The following is a 24,400-nucleotide window of genomic DNA, read 5'->3' on the forward strand; positions in this document are numbered from 1 at the left end:
ATCATCATTGTCCACGTTGCGTCGTGACTTTAGACCAGAAGCTGAAATCATTCTTATTAATTTAGTTAGTACTGCAGGATTAGAAAAAAAAAAAAATTACCTAATATTATTTAGTCCTGTAATTTGCCAGAAAATTTTGCATACTTTTTTTTTTTTTTTTTTAATTTTTGGGACAGAGAGAGACAGAGCATGAACAGGGGAGGGGCAGAGAGAGAGGGAGACACAGAATCGGAAACAGGCTCCAGGCTCCGAGCCATCAGCCCAGAGCCCGACGCGGGGCTCGAATTCACGGACCGCGAGATCGTGACCTGGCTGAAGTCGGACGCTTAACCGACTGCGCCACCCAGGCGCCCCCATACTTTTATAATGTCCTATCTGGGCTATTCTTAAGACCAAGGCTCTTTATTTCAGGTCAACAGTAATACATTAGGTCTCTGCTTTTTTATGCCAGATGCTCTGCTACTGTATACAAATATAGGAATTAATATGTTTGCCCTTGAGAAGTGTATAAAGAGAGAGATGGACTATGAACAGAATTTCAGTACAATGTACAAAACACTCATAGATGTATCAGAGGAGGGCCATTTAATATAGCTTTGCAGATTCAAGGAAGGCTTTCTGTAGCATGAAGCTGAGCCTTTAAAAGGTGACTGACTGACTGTGACTTCACAAGTAATAAAATGTAGATTTAAATTTATATTGCTTTATTCTTAGTTTGAAAAGATTGTGAAGTACTTAGAGAACCAAGAAATACAGTTTTTAGATTATTTTTCTAGTTTTCTTACAAGAACTTCTGTGTTAAGTTCGATATTTATAGTCACATCTCAATGTGGGCAAGAGTAAAAATTAACTGGTGGGTTTTTTTTTTTTAATTTTTTTTAAATGTTTTATTTATTCTTGAGAGAGAGACAGAGTACGAGTGGGGGAGGGGCAGAAAGAGAGAGAGAGAGAGACAGAGTCTGAGGCAGGCCCCAGGCTCTGAGCTGTCAGCACAGAGTCCGACGCGGGACTCGAACTCACAAACTGTGAGATCGTGACCTGAGCCAAAGTCGGATGCTTAACCAACTGAGCCACCCAGGCACCCCATTTTTTTTTTTTATTTAGAAAAATAAGAAGTAGTAAACTTGAATGAAAGACATAGTTATTAAGTGTACTCTCTGCCATAGTTCCTGAATAGGGACAGTGCTGGCAGGACTGGATTGTGCTATATACCCAATAGTGAGATAACAAAGATCTTTCTTTAACAATTCATAATACCTAGCAAGCATGTATAGCTTAAGTAAGTATTTTTTTTAGCGTTTACCACATGCCATGTGATTTTCTAGGCTCCTGTGATACATCTGAGGGGGGGAAATTTAGACAGAGTTTCCTAATCTTTCATAACTTCTTTTTGGGAGAATTGGGGAAGGCAACGTATTTTTTTTCTTCCAAGTTTTAATTTAAATTCCAGTTAATACACAGTGTAATATTAGTTTCATGTTTAGAATTTAGTGATTCAACCCTTACATACAATACCCGGTGCACCTCACCACAAGTGCCCTCCTTAATCCTCATCGCCTGTTTCATCCATCCCCCCACCCACTTCTCCTGTCATAACCATCAGTTGTCTATAGTTAAGGGTATGTGTCTTAGTCCTTGTCTCTTTTTTTTTCCCCCTATGGTCACTTGCTTTGTTTCTTAAATTCCACATATGAGTGAAATCATATGGTATTTGTCTTTCTCTGACTTATTTCACATAGAATAATACTCTGTTCTCCATTCATGTTGTTGCAAATGGCAAGATTTCATTCTTTTTTATGGCCGACTAATATTCCATTGTGTATATATACTACAACTTTATCCATTCCTCAGTCGATGAACATTTGGACTCTTTCCATAATTTGGCTATTGTTGATGCTGCTGTAAACATCAGGGTGCATGTATCCCTTTGAGTCAGTGTTTTTGTATTCTTTGGATAAATACCTAGTAGTGCAATTACTGGATCAAAGGACAATAGGTATTTTTAACTTTTTGAGGAACCTCCATACTGTTTGCCACAGTGACTGCACCAGTTTGCATTCTCACAAGCATTGTAAGAGGGTTCTCCTGTCTCCACATCCTTGCCAATACATGTTGTTTCCTGTGTTGTTAATTTTAGCTATTCTGACAGGTGTGAGGTGATATTGTAGTTTTGATTTGTATTTCTCTGATGGTGAGTGATGTCGAGCATCTTTTCATGTGTCTGTTGGCCAAGGGAAGACAACATATTAAGTTAATTATATATCATGCTAGTAAATAATGTGCAATGGAAAAAACAGTAAAGTAGGAAGGATTAGGAGAGATGATGTGAAGTAGCAGTTTGATAAATGAGTCTGGGGTGCAGAAGAGATTTGGATTAGAGATAGTGACTTTGGGGAGTTGTTGACATTTATGTGATATTTCAAGTCAGGAGACTGGATGAAATCACTAAATACTAAATACTAGTGAATAGAAAATTACCAAGCACAGAATCTTGGTCCACTCTTAAGCCAGAGAGGAGAAGGGGAACTAGCAAAGGAGGCTAAGATAGAACAGCCTAGACTGTGGGTCCTCTAAGTCAAATGAAATTAAGGAGAAGGAGGAATTGACGTGTTAAAAGCTGATGATTGTCAACTAGGGGAAGAGCCAGATGGTACTGATACGCTGAGTAAGAGGAGTACTGAGATCTGTTCATGAGATTGAGCAACATGGAAGCCATTGGTGACTTTCACAAAAATATGCATAGGGGAATAATTGGGGGCAGAAGCCTACTTGCAATGGAATTAAGATAAAATAAAGAGCTTTTGGAGATAACTAGAGTTACAGTTATATGGTTCCCTAAAGGCTAGATTTCCCCAGGATTCTTCTGATAATCACCACCTGTCTCAGTTTAATTTTTAATACGGCATCATGTCACTCCCACATGTGTTCTGTTTTGAACAACAAATTATGCGGTCACTGGGTTTATGATCTCTTGCTGTCATTGTTTTATTTGACACCCAAGTTTGACCAGTAGTATCCCTTCTAAGCTGGCTACGTGACTTTTGAGAGAAAGATTCTCTTTTTGAGAGAATCTGATTAGTTCTTCCTTTTCTGGCATAACAAAATGTTGTAGGGATTATACATTTCATATTTCCAATCTGTAATCAGCCATTTCTCTAAGAAGCCCTGCTTCATTTCAGTGGCATTTAGAAACCAAGAGTTGAAACATGGATAGATTTTAACTGGAGACCAAGGGAGTGTAAAAGGTAGGTGACCGATGGCAGAAAGGCATTCCACAAATAAAAACTGAAAAAGCAGACAGTTACTAAAGATGCTGACACTAGAGGAGGTAAAATTTTTGTAGATGTTATGTAAAGCTGGATGGCCTATGAGACCCTTCATAGTGTATAATTGTATATACTATTACTGTATATATTATATATTGTTATATAATATAATAATTATATATACTATATACACTATGTAGTATATATAGTGTATACTATATATTTATACTGTATATATAAATATATATACTATAGTATAATTATATATACTATATAATATATAATAATACATATAGGAAAGATACATGGAAACCAGATAATGAAAGAGTTTGAATATAAGACTAAAGGTCTTTGTCTTTGTTCTGTATTCAGCATTTGACACAATGGGCCTTGGAAGTTGTTGGGCCTGGAGGCTGGAAACCCAGTTAGGCTGTTACAATACACATAATCCATAATGAAATCCTGAACCTATGGGTAGTCAGAAAGAGGGGACCAAATTCAACAGAATTACAGGAGAGAAAGCAAAAGGCGGGGAGGGTAGGAACATAACAGAAGCATGACGAAGAGGCCCACAGTGTCAGATTACTCTAAGCTGTCTCATCTGAGTAGCAGAGGCTGGAGATGCCATTAATTGCAGTCGGGAACACAGGAATAGGTGAAGGAGGAAGATGGAGATATTTTATTTGGAAAAAATCCTTTGGCAGTATGATGACAGAGTATACCTTATTGAAGTTCCATCTGGTAGAAATGTATTTAGGAAACAGTAGAACAATATTTAGGAACAGAGTTTTTTGTTGTCACTGAAGGGTAACCATAATGAGATTTCCATCTGGAAAAGCATGAAGATTTGGATGTCAGTAGCTCTCACGGGTTATTTCAGATTCTCTATTTCAGAGAAATGCGTTTCTTTCCTCATTTCCAAATAGACAAAAAAAAAAAAAATCTTTAAGAATTCAGACTTCTCTTGTCACCCTTTAATTCCTTGTGTCCAGTATTAGCCCCTCATAAGCTAAACATACTCCAATTTTAATCACATTTTGGAGAATACAAACATATTTTGTAGTTTATTAAGTTAAAAGCCCAACTTTAATGAGAGCCTCTTGGAATTAAAAATGTCAGCATGGTTACTGCGTCTAAGTTATTTTTGTCTTGACTCAGTCTCCCTCCCCACAGCCTGATACAGAACAGTTTGGATGCAAACATACTTTCTCCCTTGAATGAGAGACAACACTACACTGGTTATCTAGTTTTGAGTCAGTATACTCAGTACTCTGGAGAGAACAAAGACAAGGAGATAGCCAAATAATCAAAATTGGGATTACCTAATTCCAGTTACATTTGCTATTTTGAATATAAGCAAAGCAGTAGCATGCAGCATAGTATGGAATAAAGGAACTGGAATATTCTGGTGAATCTTATTATTAGTGGATGACTACTTTTAATGTAGGAAACTTGAGCAACTTTAGTTGAATGTGATTAGGAAAGAATGAAAACAATTTCTAATATATCACCACTGACAGGATATGGCAAAAAGCAAACTGTGGGGATTCCAGGCTTAGCCCTATTGTAATTCTTTGAATGGATCTCTTAAACTAACTTGGATTATCATTTCTTCTTAGGCTCATTTATTCACTAGCATTCATAATACTCAAGAGAAGCTGTTATGCTCAGTTACAGATTATTACTGTTCAAGGATATCAATTAAGATCAACAAAAGGAAAAGGCACATGAGGGGAAAGTCCAGAAGACACCAGGCATAAGCTTGCAGCCTGCATCCTCTCCCAGTGTAGTCACTTGGTCACACTCCCAGCAATGTTGTGTGACAACACTTGCAAAGAGTTGCCAACCAGGAAACCTCACTTGAGTCATGGTGCCCACATTGTTGGGAGCCAGTCACGTAGGCATGAATTAATCTGCATGACTGTCCTCCTCAACTGCTAAGACTTAAGCCTCCCAGAGCAAAGACATAGCCACCATCAATCACATTGTTAGCATAAACTATCTGATCACATTGGTTCTATGTGTACATATCCAAGCATTCTGAACTCATCCCAAAGAGCTAGTCAATGGCCAGTCCTGAGGATAAACCTTTCTCAGTTACATGAAGTTTGAGCATCCCAGGTCTGCTGAGTTAGCCCTTTCCCGCATGGGGGTAGAATTATTCATTAGCTTAAGTCTCTTATATTTCCAGTGTTCTAATGAATGGATTGCTAACTACTCTCATATAAATTGTATAGAATTTAATGCTTTATTTAATGTTTAAAATGGTTTGGATAATTCTATTTGAAATCTTAAATAAAAGGAATTATACTGATGCTAGAAAATAAAGCTGGATTGAATGTCTAACAGTAAAAGAAGGTGTGTCTTGCACAAGTCAACACAGAGCCCTGCTCCCCTGACGAGTGAACTCCCAAGTGGATAAACTCCCAAGATTTTCAAACTTCAGTAATTTTAAGGAAACCTAAGGAAAAGAAACTACTTAAGCCCAGTTTCAGAAGCTAAGTTTAGTTAGTATTTGATTAGTAAATTACTGATCATTTTTGTTTCTCTTATGTTGGTGATAAATTTAAAGACCTTTTTTTTTAAAATGAAAACCCTTTATAGGATTTCTGTACTGTTGAGTAAAATTGCTCAAGTTTTGCTTGTCTAATTTAGTGTGAGTCTTTCTTGCACTCATTTTAAAGTTGTTTAGTGCAGTATTCTGTATTTAGCACCTGCAATATAACTCTGGTATCTTCATTTTCCCATTATTTATCCCTGATCCGTGGTTTTCTAGTTGAGAATGGTTTCATTTGTGGTTTTTTGTCTTTCCTTTTGTCTTTTGTAATGTTTTTCCTTTTTTTTTTGTCACTTAATGTGTTAAGCCATACTTATTTGACTCAGAAATGTTCAAAACGTTTTCCTAAATTGAAATATATCTAGGTATTTTTTCCCTAAGTCTGTAGCATATGACTTTGATACAAAATCAGATTTCCATATGGAGTAATGGATTTTGTTCTTTTGAAATTGTAGAATATTTGAGATGATTATATTCAATCTAAAATAGAGAAAGACCTTTCTAAATTTTTTTCTCATCGTTTTTAATGTTTTTATTTATTTTTGAGAAGAGAGAGACAGAGCATGAGCGAGGAAGGGGAGAGAGAAAGAGGGAGACACAGAATCTGAAGCAGGCCTCACGCTCTGAGCTGTCAGCACAGAGCCCGATACGGAGCTCAAATTCACAAGCCGTGAGATCATGACCTGAGCTGAAGTTGGACGCTTAACCAACTGAGCTACCCAGGTGCCCGGACCTTTTTAAAATTTAAGAGAAATACTTTTCTCTGCAAAAAGGCTTTGGAATTTATTTTGCATGAAAGAAAGCTAAGTGTTCCTTTCTGGTTAGTCATTTTATGTAGAATTAATCCCATACACTAGAAATGTCGTAGTGCAAAATTATCATATAAGCCCTGAACTGGTGTGTTTTCTTTCAATTTCTAATGAATATTTTTTTCACCATGTTCATGTGTGGTGCGTGCAGGGACCTGATAACCTTTCAACACCAAGTACATATAAAATGTCCTTGGAATACATTACTTAGCTGCTATGTAAAATATCTGTTGCTGGGTGTAAAAATGGATCTTAGTTTTACAGTTGGTATGAAATCTTTTCTGAGAAAGAATATAAATCTTTTAGCTGGCTTATTAGCTAAGGTAGTTTCCCACCCATTCATAATATGATATGTAGGTTTCAATGAGTCCCTAAGTCATATTTTACCTTCTCCCATTCTCCCAGTTATTTGTTCTTACCTTTGCTTCATAAAGAAAACGCCCACACGTGCAACTGAAACTTTATTCGCAAATCCTGAATTGGCCATTTCTATTGATAAGAGATTTTACTGACCTCCTTTAGATTTTCTTTTTTCTCACTAACAAATAGGCATTTTAAATTTCTTTACTCTGGTCCAGTCCTTTCAACAAATGTCTTATACTGGAATCTAGGGGTAAAGATGTGTAAGACACCTTCTTAACCTGGAAGAACCTTACGCTCTGTGTTTTTCATTCCTTTTTTATATCAGGAAAATGGAAGGCAGAGGTTAATATAAGCATAACTTATTCGGTGACTGATTTGTATAATGCCTAAAACCATTTCGTTTGGACTAGATAGCTTACTACCTGGCCATGTTAAAGTTTGCTTCCTTCTTATGTTCTTGAAGCAGAACTATTCCCAACAAGCTGGTTAGAATGTACTTTCACTTCTGAATAGTTAGCCAAAAAGCTGGAATTGTTGCATCTCTTTATTGTTCAAGCCTCTAAATATCATTTGTACTTTCAGAGCTCTCTGCTTTTTTAACTAAATTAAGGCTTTTTGGAGTTTTATCCCCAAACCTTGCAATTTCACTTGTTTTTCAAACTCTTGTGCGGAGCCATTCATTTATAACAAAGAGAGTAGATGTATTGTCAGGTAAGACACACCACAGCTGAAAATCCTAAAAATTACCCATCATCCAAAGCATTCTTTGAAAATTGTCAATTACTTCAAATTTTAAATAAATAAATAAATAAATAAATAAATAAATGCCCTGTCTTCGCAATTAAAATCACTGATCTAGTGGACCTTAGTGGAATTTGCTATAGCAACTGGCTTTCATAATCCATTTGAAATGTAATTCATTCTTAAAATATGACTAAAATCATATGGCCAAATTATAACCTATTTAGTTTTTCATACAATCCAAGAAAAATGAAAATGTTGTTTAAGACTTCTCACTTTAAAAATGTATTAGAGGGGACTCTTGTATGGCTGGGTCATTTGGGCATCAGACTCTTAATTTCTGCTCAGGTCATGATCTCAGGATTCCTTGGTTCAAGCCCTGTATTGGGCTCTGCACTCCCAGCATGGTGCCTGCTTAGAATTCTTTGTCTCCCTCTCTCTGCCCCTCCCCTGCTTGCACTGTCTTTCCTTCTCTCTGTCTCAAAGTAAATGAACAGTTTTAATAAATAAATAAATATATATATATATATATATATATATTAGATATTCTGAGAATGTACATAAATCTAGAATTTAGAGCAATGAGAGACAGTTTGTGAGTTTTGAAAGTTTAACATGAACTTCCCAAGTAAACTCCACAACACACTCTGAGAAGGATGCAAAAAGGTTATGGGTTAAATTTCCTCTTACCATGCTGAAGGGAATACTAACATTTGAGGTGCTATCTATCCATTTGTGATAATACATCAAGAAGAGTCTTATTTAAAAGGCAGTGCCTGATTTCTTGTGAATAAACATATGGGAAGGGGGGATAACTTCATAATATAATATTTAATGGTGTTTTTGCATGGTCTAGAAAGACATTGGATTTATTAGTTTCTCCGTGCCTACTTACGATAGCACTAAACCGAAATTTTAGTTTGGGTACAGCATCCCTACCCATATAGGTTTGGTATTTAAACATGATTTAAAAGTTTTGTATGGACTATAACTTGGGAGGTAGCATTCCCTATGTTGTCATGTGGTTACATTTAAAACTAAGGCAATAACCAACTTGGCTCCAAGAGTGAGTATTGTCATAAGGAAAGGTTAAGCCATCCATATTGCATCTTAATTTACTTTGGTAATTTCATAAATTGGTATTAAGATACTTAATTTTGGGCATTATTTATGGTACATTGTGCTTGTCCAAATAATACAGTGTAATGAATTACTTTGTAATATGAAGATTGGTAGGAGATAGAAAGTCTGTTAGTTTCCTAGTGCTGCTGTACAAATTATCACAGATTTGATGGCTTAAAACAAGAAGGATATTTTATCCTAGAGTTCTAAAAGTCAGAAGTCTTAAAACAAGGATGTCAGCAGGGCTGTATGCCTTCTGGAGACCCTAAAGAATCATTTTGCTGCCGTCTTCAGCTTTTACAAGCCACTTGCCTTCCTGCCCTCATGGCCCCTTCCTCCATCTTCAAGGCATGTTTGGGAAGCCATTCAACCTAGTACAGAATGTGTAAATAATAGGTGCTTATGTTGTAAAACTAGGGGTTTATTATAACCCTAATTTGTGTTTGCGGGTTGTACTATCAAAGAGACAAATGTAAACAGTTGTCCTTCTTCATTCTGAGAATATGGCTCTGTACTTAATAGCCAATTTTCAAAGGTGTTATATTCCTAAAAATCTCCCTTAGTTTTGATTGCAGCATTTGTTAAGTTTATTGTCCACTGTGTGTCTGGGGCCTTTGATATTTTGCAAAACAATGGATAAGATAAAAAGCAGGTACTCTGGTTCTTGCTGTTTGAGTAATAAACTGTCCTTTGTTTCTGGCCCAGGAGTTTTGTGTCTACTGCTGTCATCCATCAGACTATGCCAGGCTAACCTGTTAACTTTCAAGGAGGGTAAATTCTCAGACCCTTCACAGATCTTGATAATGGCTGTTGTTTATAATTAGCCCAAAAAAATGCCCAGTCTTTTTTTAGTGGCAACATTTCTTTAAATATATTCAACATTGTTAAATTCAGATCAACTTCAGTCTGTACTTCTCTTTTAAGTGTATTGTGTTTATTTTGAACCTTCGTAACATTTTCCCTGTAGTAGTTCTGAAAGACCACAGAAGTTGCCAAAATTACCTACTGGGATTGCTCAGCACCTCACATTTATTAAAAAACACACTTTTTTTGTGTGTTGAAAAGTACATTAAACACAGCTTATAGAAATCATTACTGCTTCATTTAAAACTAGAAGGTTCTGGGGCGCCTGGGTGGCACAGTCGGTTAAGCGTCCGACTTTAGCCAGGTCACGATCTCGCGGTCCGTGAGTTTGAGCCCCGCGTCAGGCTCTGGGCTGATGGCTCAGAGCCTGGAGCCTGTTTCCGATTCTGTGTCTTCCTCTCTCTCTGCCCCTCCCCCATTCATGCTCTGTCTCTCTCTGTCCCAAAAATAAATAAACGTTGAAAAAAAAAATTTTTTTTAAATAAAAAAAAAAAATAAAACTAGAAGGTTCTTACACAGTAGAAGGTTCTGATGATGTTCAAATGGTCATATGACATTGGAAACCATGAAATACGGTTTACTTTTGTGTTAGTTTTCGCATGAATACTTTTAAATATGGTGAAGATCTTTTGGATTACATCATAGAAGCAATAAAATAAGTAGTGATCTAGTAGAAGCACTAATTAATTGGTCTTACCACAAACTGTAGGACCTTGGACAAATCACATGATTTAATTGGGTCTTCTTTTCCATTTGATAAAGAATTGAACACAGATAATTTGGGTTCCTTTTAGTTTAGCATTTGTTCATTTATTTTCATACCTTATTTTTATTTATATAGTTGTTTTAACAATAAAAACCACTTTAGGAGTGCCTGTGTGGCTCAGTTGGTTAAGCGTCTGACTTCGGCTCAGGTCACAGTCTCACGGTTCATCATTTCAAGGCTCGCTTCGAGTGAACTCGAGCCCCACTTCAGGTTCTGCGCTGACAGACTGGAACCTGCATGGGATTCTCTGTCTCTCTCCCTCTCTCTCTTTGCCCCTTGCTAATTACTCTTTCACTCATGCCCTCTCTCAAAACTAAATACATTTTTAAAAGATTCAGGAATCCTCATTTTATTAAAAAAAAAAAAAGAATAAAAACTACTTCCCATAAATTCAAAAATATAGTGTTTCCTTATTAATTTTCAGAAACCCTGAAATTTCTGTTTATATTTTCCCTTTCTCAAGAGTTTGAGGATTTTGTTGTTTTTTAAAAAATTCCTGGTAGGAGAGCTTTTTTGTTTATAGGTTGATTTTCTTTAATTCCTACTTTTTCATTGTGATCAGGGAGTATTGTTCATATTTTGCTTGATAATACTTACTTTACTTTGACTTAATATTTGATCAATCGTTTAATGTTCCATGTATGCTTGAGAAGGTATAATTTGTATTATAAGAGCATAATGGTCGTAACAAATCCATAAGACAGATAGATATACCTTATTAGGTTAAGACTTTCTAATGCCTTTTTCCTCTTATTTTGAGATCTGTTGAATGGAGAGTTGTGTGAAAGTCTTCTGTTAGTAACGTATTTCTATTTCTCCATATCCTGTAGTTTTCTGTTTGTCTTGTTTCATTTTTTCTTTTTTTTTTTTTAATTTTTTTTTTAACGTTTATTTATTTTTGAGACAGAGAGAGACAGAGCATGAACGGATGAGGGTCAGAGAGAGAGGGAGATACAGAATCGGAAACAGGCTCCAGGCTCTGAGCTGTCAGCACAGAGCCCGACGCGGGGCTCGAACTCATGGACCGCGAGATCACGACCTGAGCCAAAGTTAGGCACTTAACCGACTGAGCCACCCAGGCGCCCCAACATTTTTTGTCTTTATCTAAATTATTTTTTATCTGATAACTGATCTCAACTCTTGCTTTCTAATTGTTTCTATTTGCCTCATGTATCTTTGCAAATTCCTTTATTTTTAGCGTTTTTGAATAACATTTTTGTGTGTCTCATATAAATGGCATAGACTTAGGCTGTGCTTTTTGATCTAGTCTGGACATCTTTTCCTTCTAGTAGGTACATTAAACTAATTCACATTAAAATATACTCCTTGTGTTCTCAACTCTGTCATATAATATTGTACTTTCTAATTATTGGGTATTCTATGTTGTATTTATCTAGATGTCTCTTTTTGCAATGTTTAAGAAGTTTGTGGTATTTAGAAAGATACATATTTTTGTTCCATGGTTTATTTATCTTTGTATTTACATATTTTATATAATGCCCTTACTTTCCCATTTTCTTATGTAATATTTTACTTTCCAGTCCATTTTAAACCCTGTCCTTTGACTCCTGCATATTACCTAAACAGTAGTCAATGAGTGATCTTATTCTATTCTCCCTTTCTCTCCTATTTTTTCAACTGCATTTTCATTTTACTTAGATTATGTCAAGTTTACCTTCAATTCTTTATCCTGTGCCCCCATATTTGTTTTCATTATAGCTCGGCAAATAGATACTCATCATCAGTCCTTTTACCAAAGTTATCTCTTGTTGGCCAAAGCTTTTCCTCTTGAAGATTCCTCTGGAGAGGCAGATGTGTGCAACATTCTCTGAATTTTTGCAGTTTCAAAACTTTTTCCTGTAGACTTGATACTTGCAGAGCAGCTTGACTAGGTATAAAATCCTTGGCTTGAACCTGCTTACCTTGAAAATGCTTCTCTGAACTCACTTTGAATATTATTCTTGATAACAACCTTTATTTTCTTACTCTTAAACTAAATTGTTATTTTTGCCTCCAGTCTCTGAAGATTTTTTCTTTGTTTTTAATTTCTAATGGCTTTACAAAGATAGGTTGCATTATTGATCATTGCAACTCATTTTAGCTTTTCTGTTTTTTAAGTTTTCTATTGTTTGTTTTCCCAAACAAAATGTTTTCTGTTTTTAAGTTTTCTATTGTTTGTTTTCTATTGTTTGGTTTTTTTAAAATCACAATTTTAAGTATTGGTTTCTTTCATTGTTTTGTTTTTCATCTTCAGAGATATCAATTATAGATATGTGGGATCCTCCTTTGCTATTTTCTTTATCTCATTTTCATTTTCTTGGTAGTTTTCTTGACTTTCTTCAAAAATTATTTTTCTTTTTTTAATGTTTATTTATTTTTGAGACAGAGCATGAGAAGGAGCGGGGCACAGAGAGAGGGGGCAGAGGCTCCGAAGGGAGCTGTGCACAGACAGCAGAAAGCCCGATGAAGGCCTTGAACTTACGAACTGTGAGATCACAACTTGAGTTGAAATCGGGCACTCAACCAACTGAGCCTCCCAGGTTTTGGGTTTTGTTTTTGTTTTTAAGTTTATTTATTTATTTTGACAGAGAGAGAGAGCATGCAAGCAGGGAAAGCGCAGAGGGAGGGGGGAAGCAGGCACTATGCTATCAGCTCACAGCCAGCATCAGGCCCGAACTCATTGAAACTGTGAGATTATGACCTGAGCTGAAATCAAGGGTTGGATGACGCTCAACCAGCTGCACCACCTAACTGCCCCAGTTGATTTTCTTCAAGATGCTTTATTGAATTTTTCTTTGAATCTGTTCTCCATCTCTGAGATGTTTTATTTTTCTTTTCTTTCATTTTATTTCCTAAACTTTATCAGCTGTTCATATATTTCTTTGTTCTACCTGTTTCTGTTCTTAGTGTCTTAATTTCTAATTTTGCATATTTTTTGTATAAATCCAAATGCTTGTTTGAGACTCCTACTACAGTTTGGAGGGTGTTTACAGTTTTTGTTTGTTTCATAATTTTAGGAGAGAATCTATGAAATAAAGTGTTTTTATTTACATTTTCTGTTTTCTTCTTTCCTTAATTTTATATGAATTTAATTTTTTTTGAAATCCTAGCCATCTGGATCCACCATGTATCATTTTTTTTAATGAATGTTGATAAGGAGGAATTAGTTTACCTGTCTTTTCTTTTGTCTCCAAAGGGCCCTTAATTTCTCTCTTTCTTCCTTTACCTTCATCATTATATCTGAAAGGAGGAACAAAGCCCCTATTTATCTGATTCTATGCCTGCTTCTTGAGGCCCCTGCCTTCAGAACCACTTGATTTCAAGTCCTCCCTTGTAGCCATTGCTATGAATTACGAAGTCTCAGTCTTGTATCCATTTTGACTCTCTGTAGTAGTTTTTGTTTTCTAGTGGTGCTTTTTGTCTGTCATTCATGTATGTCCTTCACTCACGTTTTTTTTCTCCCAGAGTCTTCTTAATCTTGTATTCCCTGGCTTTTTGTGTGCACAAGATTGTGATGCAGTGAGTGCTCTGTTGAATTTGGTGTTAAGTTTCTCAACTTGATGTTTTGAAGTTTCCGTTATCCTGTATCTCCTAATAATGAAGAAGGCATGGTTCTTGTAGTCCTTGTTGAATTTATTCTTTAGGAGGGAGTATGTGGATGGTTTGAGATTTAGGCAACATTATTCCCTTCTGGAAGCATTATGTTCATATTTGCAATAAAATTTAACTGATTCACTCTTTAGAGTGACTTTTTCACTTACAGAGTAGAAAAAAGTACTTATAGCCAGCCATTGACAAAAGCAGGGCAAGTCTTAAGATTTGGATTTTTTTTTTTTTTTTTTTTAGCTGTACTGTAAATAATTTTACTGACTTTAAACTACCTCGGGGAAGCTAATCTTTCATATTAATTCATCAGTTCCTAAAGACGTATTATGTATATACACACACACACACACACACACTTAAGAGTCTTTTCTTTTTATGCTGTTTATATAGATTTTTTAAATATTTATATTAGTGTACAGTCATATTAGTGTATATACAATAAGAATGAATATTCTCAGAAACCGTGCTTTCTGATCTTTATGACATTGGATCATAATTATCAATATTTAATTTTTTTTCCATTCTCCTCTTCCCAAAAACATAGTTTTACACAGCTCTTTAATATAGAATATGTGGACATTTTTCAGGAGATACACAAGTCAGTACATACAAGGATATCATTCTGTTCCTATTTATTAAAAGATAAAAATCAGAAAATATGTCCAATAATAAAAGTTTGGTTAAACAAATAAGGACAGTGATGTAAGAGAATGGGGAAAAAAAAAAAAAGGATAAACATTGGCCCTGTCATTAGATGATAAAGCTAGCTCACAAAATGCTATGGTTCTATTTTTATTTAAAATATAATTTAAATCATTTTCGTGTAATAGTACCTACACAATTTTTACCATATCACACACGTCTACCTCACTGTCAGTCGATGTTGTTTTAAAACCAACTAGCTAATTTTTTATTTAGCTGTCTTCTCAACAATATTATGACAAAAATATATGCAAATGTTCACTGTATTTTTTCCTGCACAATAGAATAACTTGATAGCTGTTAAGAGAAACTTCATTTTTGTATGGTCTAAAGTCACCCTTTGTTACTTAGTGAAATGTATATCAAACTTAAATTCTCTTAAAGAAGCATCTACAAGAGTGTGTAATAGAATTGTAACCATGTAAATAAACAGTGCTAGTAATTTTACTTATTTTTTCTCTGCTTTTCTGTTTTTCAATTTTCTAAAATAAACTCTTTGCATAATATAAAAGTATTGTGTAGGTCAGATTTTTTAATAAATAATTAAAATTAAGTATTTCTCTATAAAGATTTACATTTTGATATAAAATGATATAATTGCCAATGTCCTGAAATGTCATTGAAATAAGTAATTTCTTTGAATCTTGAAATCTTAAATTAACATTTTGAATTATTTTAATCTTATTTCAGTTAAAGAGTTTTTATTATGGTAGAGATTTCTTGGCACATTGAATTTTCTGGCTTCCTTGGAATCTGAGTGTAATTATCTTAGGAGGATTAGCTCTTAAATTCCTTTTTCTGTGGTTTTTCAGAGTATGATAATTTCTTACTATGATAGGAGTTATTCTCATCTAAAAACTAAGAACTTATTTAATATCAAATTTCTTAAAAGCAAAACATGGGAAGGAATGTACCTCATAATAATTAGTAATGAATGATGCTTTAAAATTAGACTCATAACTAAAATTACTTTATTTTTTTTATAGGAATTGAAACCTGATATAGTAACTAAATCTGCTCTCGGTGATGATATCAACTTCGAAAAAATCTGCAAAAAGGTATATCTATAATTGGTTGACTTTCTTTTTCTTGTCACCCTTTTCCTTGAAAACTTACCAACCAGCCAGTTACTATAAATGTATGATGATTTTTCCCCACTTGAGCTCCAATATTGCCACTAAAAAAATATTTTATGGTAATTTATGAATACTGCTTTGCTTGTAACATCACACCTTCAAAGTCCTTAAAGGTATGTTGAACTTAAAATGTGGCATTTATGTGAGACAACAATTAGTCTCTTATTCTTACTAATGAGTACAAAGAGTATTTTTATTTTTTTCCAAGTAATTTTTGTTACTAATTTATTTAATCAACATATTTACTGCTCTTTGAAAGATTATTTTTACCCCTGTTTTTATAAATGAGGAAACGGAAGATCAGAAAGCATGGAGTGAGCTGAGTCAAGGAGACTACTGTTACGTGGCACAGTTAGGACTGCAAACCAGTTCTACACCGTACTATCCCCCCCCCCTTTTCTCTTTCCCTTCCTGTTTCCCCTTTTTCATTTCCACTCACTCTGTAGTGTCTACATATAAGAGTTCCAACCTGAAAACAGATTTTGGATTAATTGATGTTTTTGTGTGTTTTTCTATTTTCACTTTCATTGGCATTTGTTCTAACCCGTATTGCTTCTTGTTTCGTGCATTTGTGTTCATTTTGCTCTTTTTCTAGTTTCTTAATGTGGAAACTTCAGGCCCTGATTTTAGACCTTTCCTCTTCTGTAACAGAAGCACGTAGTGCTATAAAGTTACCTCTAAGCACTCTTTTACCTGCACCCTTAAATTTGGTATGTTGTATTCTCGTCTTCTTTGAGTCCAAAGAACTCAATTTTTCAAAGAACTTAATTTTCCTTTGAAACTTCATCTTTGACCTGTGGTTTAATTCTAAGTGTATTGTTTAGTTTCTGCGCAATTAGGGGATCTTCTAGGTATCTTTTCATTACTATTCCCTTTATGATCCATGAGCACATTTTCTCTGATTTTTATTTGTGTTATGGTTCAGAATGTGGCTTATCTTGGTGAATATTTGCTGTGCACTTGAAAACGATATGTTTTCTCTTGGGATCAGTGTCCTAAAAATGTCAGGTAGGTCACATTAGTTGTTGGTGTTGTTCAGGTGATTTCTTTCTTTACTGATTTTCTGCCTACTTGTTTTATTGAGTACCAAGAGACACGTGTTGGAATCTCCAACTATGAATGTCAGTTTGCCCACTTATTTCTCTACAATTGGTATGAGACATGTCAAATTTTAAAGCATTTTTTAAAAAACTGTTTATTTATTTTGAGAGGGAGAGAGTGCACACACAGATGGGGTAGGGACAGAGAGAGAGAGACAGAGAGAGAGGGAGAGGGAATCCCAAGCAGGCTCCATGCTCAGCACAGAGCACTACACAGGGCTTGATCCCATGACCATGAGATCATGACCTAAGCCAAAATCAAGAGCTGGACTGAGCCACCCAGGCATCCCTGAATTTTAAAGCATTTTAAGATGGTAAGAACATAAAAAAGTTTTGTTTGTTTGAAGGGAGGGAGAGTTTGTTGTTGTTGTCATTGTCCAACATTAACCAAAAAAAAAAAAAAAACCTCTTAAGTCTTGAATGTGGTTTTATAACAGCCTCTCTATTTTGTAGTAGCATAATTTTACAGTAATTTTTCATAAGATTTTATTCATGAAGAGAAGGAAAAAATATGATCCTATTATGGTTTTAAACTGTAGTTTGGTCTGTATCTCAGGCATAATGGTGACATACATGTTAAATAGAATAGTGGTAACTGTAAAAATCTCATAGAATGTATTTTTGTTTTGAGAGTTTAAAAAAATAATCTTTTAAGATTTTACTGAAATAAATTTTTCGAACTTTCTGGATGCTAAATTTAAATTCTAGAAGTATTTCATTAATGTTTCACTTACGGTGAGACTAAAAAGCAATGTAGTATCCTAATAATAATAAGTTTCCATTTAAACTCTTAACAGTAAAACTTGGCAGTATTTGAAAATACCCACGATAAAAAAATCCAATGTTTGTATTTTTTTTTTTTTAAATCTTCCTAGCCTGATTGTTTTCACTTTGGAAGGTTAATATTAGTACATGTGTCATGTACATTTTTTAGGAGTGCCTGGGTGGCTCAGTAAGTTAAGCGTCCGATTTTTTATTTCTGCTAGGTCATGATCTCATGGTTTGCTGGATCAAGCCCCATATCGGGCTCTGCACTGACAGCACAGTGCCTGCTTGAGATTCTCTCTCTCTCTCTCTCTCTCTCTCTCTCTCTCTCTCTCTCTGTCTCTCTCTCTCTCTGCCTACCCCTGCTCGTGCACGTGCGCGTTTTCTCAAAAAATAAACATTTTTTTTAAAGCACATCAGTTTTTTAGAGTATCTTCTACGTACAACCCTTTGTTCAGCCTTTCCATTGTGTGAAATGTCTTTTGTCCAAAAAATGGGGAAACAAATGTCTATGTTAGCTTATCATTGTTACTTTGTATAAGTAAAATCATTTGCATAGGACCATATTTGTAGTCATGAGATTTTTAAGAGCAGTTCAGATAAAAAGTTTAGGATCTCACTGTGAAGTGTCAAGTGAAACCTGGTTATATTTTTGCCCTGTTAGTACCTTCCTCCAAACAAAGGAAGGGAGGAAGGGAAGGTAGAGAGGAAGGGAGGAAAAATTGTTTTATTTCATCAAAGTTCTTGATGGAATCCTGCAGGGATTTAAAGCCAAGGGAGACTGCTGTGCTTAAGAAACAATTTCAGGGGCGCCTGGGTGGCGCGGTCGGTTAAGCGTCCGACTTCAGCCAGGTCACGATCTCGCGGTCCGTGAGTTCAAGCCCCGCGTCAGGCTCTGGGCTGATGGCTCAGAGCCTGGAGCCAGCTTCCGATTCTGTGTCTCCCTCTCTCTCTGCCCCTCCCCCGTTCATGCTCTGTCTCTCTCTGTCCCAAAAATAAATAAATGTTGAAAAAAAAAAAATTTAAAAAAAAGAAACAATTTCAGATTCCTCCCAAGCTATTTGATTTCACCTGTTCTGTTAGTATTTTATTTCATTTGTGATGTTCTTCCACTCGATTTGGTTCTTGTGTATGAAAATTTGCTAATTTTCTTTAAAATGAGGCAGATAGCAGTGTTGTGGAGGGAGGACTGATTGTGTCATAGAAAAGCTGCTCAGTGGAAGATAACCTCACAGAAATGAAGTCTGTTACATAGAGCTCTGCACATTTGAGGCTGTCTGATGAGCAGCAGAGCAGAGCAAACTAATGTGTGTAATATCTTACAACTTGCACAGTTCTTCCATATACAGTCTTATCTCAGTTAATCTTGCAACAGTGATCTCATGTGGAAAGCATTCAGGTGTGTATATGTGCACACACATGGGTTTGTGTGTGTGTGTGTGTGTGTGTGTGTGTGTGTGTAGTCGTAATAGTGAAATGCAGAAAAGGGGTGGAAAGGTTAAGTAGGCAGTTAATATGTATATGATGAAATTTTAAAGCTAGAGAGTTGAAGGATGATAATTCTGACATTTCCAGACAGCTGGTGCCAGAATTTCAGGAGCTTCTCAATTAAAAACATCTGTTGCTTGCAAAGCCATCACCCGGGCAGTGTGGAATATAGGAAGGGAATAGGAGACACAGAATATTTTCTAGAGGAATATGTCATCTTCTGGGGAGTAAAAGATAGTTATAGTAAACAACTACAGGATAAGGGGAAGCAAATTAATATCTGTTAACATCTACTAGTTGCCTGACTCATTAGATGCTTTTTATACATTAGCTTTCTCTGGGAAGATGATAATAATTCCATTTAACAAATGAGACACAGGGGCCCAGAAAGGTCAAAAATACACCTATAGTCAGTCATTAGAAGATGGCAGGTCCAAGGTCTAAACCCTGGTCCTGCCCAAAAAACAGAAGTTTAGAAGAAAATGCTGGAATGGGTCCCCTGTCGGTCAGACTACATTTTGGAAACATGGTGTCCTAGGTTTTATACAACCTGAACAAATCTAGAAAGGTCTCCCGTTGCCTTAAATGTGGACTCAGAGCCTTAGGTTGCCACAGTTCTTCTGAATCAGCTGAAAGGACTGGTTCATATTACCTCCCTAGATATTTTTAATAAATACAAACATTCATATATCTTTAGGTAAAACCTAGAATTGAAATTAAGTCTAATTAATGTCAGAAACATACCAGCATTCTACTTCTGCCACTGCATTAAGAGTCCCTTTGTTCTAGGCAGCATTTCACAGGAATGAACAGTGCATGTAAGAGAGCTTTTTCATTTTTAGACTGTTGTTTATATTCACATGTACATTCTCAAAATTCCTTTCAGAATTGAACACCAAATGCTTGTGTTCATAATAAATACCCAGATGCCAAAATAAAATTTTTCCATAAAAAGATGAGGTGTTTTCCCTTTTTTTATGTAATTTATTTGAAATGGAAGAAACTGGAGGTGTGTGAAAACCACAGTTTCCTGAGAATTTTCCATGGCAAATGTTGTGTCAGTGTTAAATAAGGAAAGCTGTGGTTCCTTCACACATCCTCTAATATTGTGAAGGCTTTTTTCATGCAGGTGTAAAATCTGTTCATAGAGAATACTTAGCATTTTAAGCTTCACAATAAATAAGTTCATTTAAATTTAAGGTATATGACTGAATTTCTTCTATAAACCACCATAACATTTTTCATCTCTCCAAGGAGGTTTATCACATTCACTTATTTTGTACATTATTGTCTTAACCTTTGAAATTAGGGCAAGATTGTGAGCCTCGGAAGAGGATGTTTGTGTCCTTAATGTGTAAGTCCGTGCTTTCACATATTGAGGCATGTTTATATAAACGTAAGTAACAGTAAATATAAAGAGGGAAAACGTAAGTGAGGCAGAAAGGTGACCAGTAACAAAATAAGGAGAGGTAAAGGATTTGAAGGGTCTCATGGCAGCTTCTGCCCTGCTTGTTCTTGTGAGCTCTTACACCTCGCCCAGTGTCCTCAGCAGAATGGAGACCTGGCGGCTTGCAGCGGAGACCCAGGGCACTGCCAGCGCCACGAATCTGCACCCACTCAGTTCACAAGCCTCTTTGTTCATAATTATGTTTGATTCCTTTCCAGAAAGCTTGGAGGGGGCTTGCAGGGGAGTCACAGAATGAGAGAAAAGTCATCTCACATACTTTAGAAGAAAACTGGTAGAGAATACTAGACTGAGTTCAGAAACTGGACTGTGAGTTTAGCTTCTTCCCAACTTGCTGGGTAATCTTGAAATCAAGTCAGGACTGTTTAGTCTAATTATTGGGTAAAATCATTGGTCTGTATTCCCTTTACCTCTTGTTAAAATTTGAATTCAAAAAATGCATTGAATGAATTCAAATTGCTGTATTAAGAATAAACTTCAAAAGAAGTTTAAAATGTTAAATTTGGCATTGTTTCCTTAGGAGAAATAAAGTTTATTTAAATGGTTGTTTTCGCTTATAAAATGTGATATTTTTAACTAAGACTTTTTTAAAATCAAATATTTTAAGAAATACATGTGTCACATTTTTTATTGGTCTAACTGAAATCCTTAGTATTGATAAAGCATGTACGTATGTATATGCCATTAACAGTTTTTCGGTTTGCCCTTTTTCCCAGTTAGAATTCTACTCCCCAAATCATAAGCTACTCAGATTTGCAAATCAGTAACAGACCATCAAGAACAGATCTAAATTAATTAAAAACAACTGGCCACTAAATGTAAGGAAGTTTGAAGGACTAGATGTACCTTAAGAAGTTCTGTACAATGCATTCTTTTTACAAAGATTGCTGGTCGGCAAAGGGAAGAAGCTTAAATTTCTAGGAGTTTCTGCATTCTGGCTACTGTTGATTTGCCATTAGTTTCATGGCTTTAGACAGGGCACTATCTCTGGCTCTGCTTTTGTTTTGTTTTGTTTTGTTTGTGTTTGTTTGTTGTGTTTTTTCATTTCTCTAATAAACTCTTCCAGATCAAACATTCTGGTAATGCATTTTCAACCCCCTCCAAAGTCCTTTTTGTGTCAGATCTAAAAATGACGGGGCTGATCCTCTCAGTGTTCAATTTCATTTTGCCAGAAAAATGAAATGTTTTGTGCACCTTCACATACTCACCAAGATTTTCATGAAATTTCTACACTGTATTATCTCTTGATGTTTAAGTATTCTTAAATAGCTTTGACATTTTTTCAGATTTCAGTATAACAGGAGTACTTTGTTCTCTAAGATATTTGGTGGTGGTGTTAAGTAGCTGACCTTATCAAAATTGCCAGTTTATAAAAATTTGAAGTAATAAGGACATGTTGAAATGTATATTTGCAGATATCATAGTGCACCAAGTAGGTTTGTCACATTAACTACAAGACAGTGTTATTGTTAAATAGATTTCCAGCTAAATGAATGAGAATTTGAGAAACTATTTCTTTTCTTTTTGCCTACAGATGCTGATATAGTAACTTTAAATATTTTGGTAATTTTTTTTTATTTTTTGTTTCTAGTTTTATTGAGATATAATTGACATGTAGCAAACATTGTGTAAGTTTAAGTTCTACAACTTGATGGTTTGATACACATATATATTGTGAAAGATCACCATAATAAGGTTAATTAATTAGCACATCTGTCACCTTATATAATTAAAATTTTTTTGTGTGGTGAAAACATTTAAGATTTACTCTTTCAGAAACTTGCAAGTATATAATAGAGTATAGTTATGTATAATCACTTGGTGAGTATTAGATCTCTAGATGTTATTCATCTTTTTACTGGAGGTTTGTACCCTTTGACTGAAGTCTCCCCCTCCACCACTTTTCCTGCACCACTAACACCAGTCTCTGGCAACCAACAATCTGGTTTTGTCTCTGTGAGTTTGGGTATTTTTAAATTCCAAGTCCTACTATGCAGTATTTGTCTTTCTCTGTCTGATTTATTTCACTCATTGTAATGCCTACCAGGTTCATCCACATTGTTGCAAATGGAAGAACTTTCTTCTTTCTCATGGCTAAATAATATTCCGTTGTGTATATATATGTGTATATATATATGTGTATACTTACATATATGTGTATATATATGTGTATACTTACATATATATGTATATAGACACATTTTCTTTATTCACTCCATTTATCAGTGGACTTCTGGTTGTTCCCATGTCTTGTCTATCATGAATAATACTTCAGTGAACACAGCATCTCTCTGAGATAACTGAACTTCATTTGCTTCTATTTTTAATTTGTTTAGGAGCCTCCTGTTTTCCCTAATGTCTGTACTAGTTTCATTCTCACCAGCAGTGTGCCAGGGTTCCCTTTTCTCCTCATGCTCACCAACACTTGTTAGCTCTTGTTTTTTTGATACTAGCCATTCTGACAGGTATGAGATGATCTCTCATCAGGGTTTTGGGTGATTTGCATTTCCCCAGAGATTAGTAATGTTGAGCTTCCTCTCATGTACCTGTTGGCCATTTCTTACTTGGAAAAGTATCTGTTCAAGTCCTCTGCCCATTTTTTAATCAGATTTTATTTTTATTTGGTTTTATTTATTTGCTGTTGAGTTGTATAAGTTCCTTCCATATTTTGGATTTTAGCTCCTCATCTGAGATATGGTTTGCAAATATTTTCTCCCATTCTGTAGATTGCCTTTTCACTTGGTTGACTGTTTCTTATGTTTCGCAGCAAGTTTGTAGTTTGATCTTACCCCACTAGTTTATTTTTGCTTTTGGTGCTTGTGTCGTTGGTATCACATCCAAAAAAAGTTATTGCCACAACCACTGTCATGGAATTTTTTTCCCTACGTGTTCTTCTAGGAGTTTTACAGTTTCACTTCTCACATTTCAGTCTTCTTAGTCCAGTTTAAGTTAATTTTTGTGAGTGGTAAGATAGGGGTCTCGTTTCATTCTTTGGCATATGAATATCCAGTTTTTCTAATACCATTTATTTAAAAGACTGTCTTTTCTCCTGTCATGTATTCTTGACTCCCTCATCAAATAGCAGTTTACTGTACATGCAAATGTTTATTTCTGGGTTCTCCTTTCTATTCCATTAGCCTATGGGTCTGTTTTTATTTTAATACCATACTATTTTATTACTAAAAGTTGGTACTATAGTCTGAGATTAGGAAGCATAATGCCTCCAGCTTTGTTCTTCTTTCTCAAGATTGCTCTGGCTATTCAGGGTGTTTTGTGGTTTCATACAAATTGTAGGATTTTTTTTTTATTTCTATGAAAAATGCCATTGGCATTTTTATAGGGATTGCATTGAATTTATAGGTAGTTTTGGAACTGCAGATATTTTAACAATACTAATTTTTCCAATCTATAATTACAGATACCTTTACAATTATTTGCAACCTCTTTGATTTGTTATTAAAGTCTTATCGAGTTTTAAGTGTAAAGATCTTTCACTTCCTTTGTTGTATTTATTCCTAAGTATTTTATCATTTTTTATGATACTGTAAATAGGATTGTTTTCTTTATTTTCCTTTTAGCAATTTCATAGAAATGCAACTGATTCTTGTACATTGCCTGGATAAGTCCTTCAAACACGGTAGACTTCAAAC

General features: G+C 35.2%; 1 protein-coding gene across 2 annotated transcripts in view; it reads left to right on the forward strand.

Annotated features, from left to right (window-relative positions):
* SRFBP1 (serum response factor binding protein 1) overlaps positions 1 to 24,400 on the forward strand; it is a 67,622-nt gene that overhangs the window by 33,276 nt on the left and 9,946 nt on the right. For both annotated transcript variants that reach the window (XM_047863901.1, XM_047863909.1), the window contains exon 4: positions 15,783 to 15,854. In XM_047863901.1, the coding sequence (XP_047719857.1) occupies positions 15,783 to 15,854 (72 nt within the window). The remainder of the gene's footprint in view (positions 1 to 15,782; positions 15,855 to 24,400) is intronic.

This window comes from Prionailurus viverrinus, chromosome A1, assembly GCF_022837055.1.
Source record: "Prionailurus viverrinus isolate Anna chromosome A1, UM_Priviv_1.0, whole genome shotgun sequence".
NCBI lineage: Eukaryota > Metazoa > Chordata > Mammalia > Carnivora > Felidae > Prionailurus > Prionailurus viverrinus.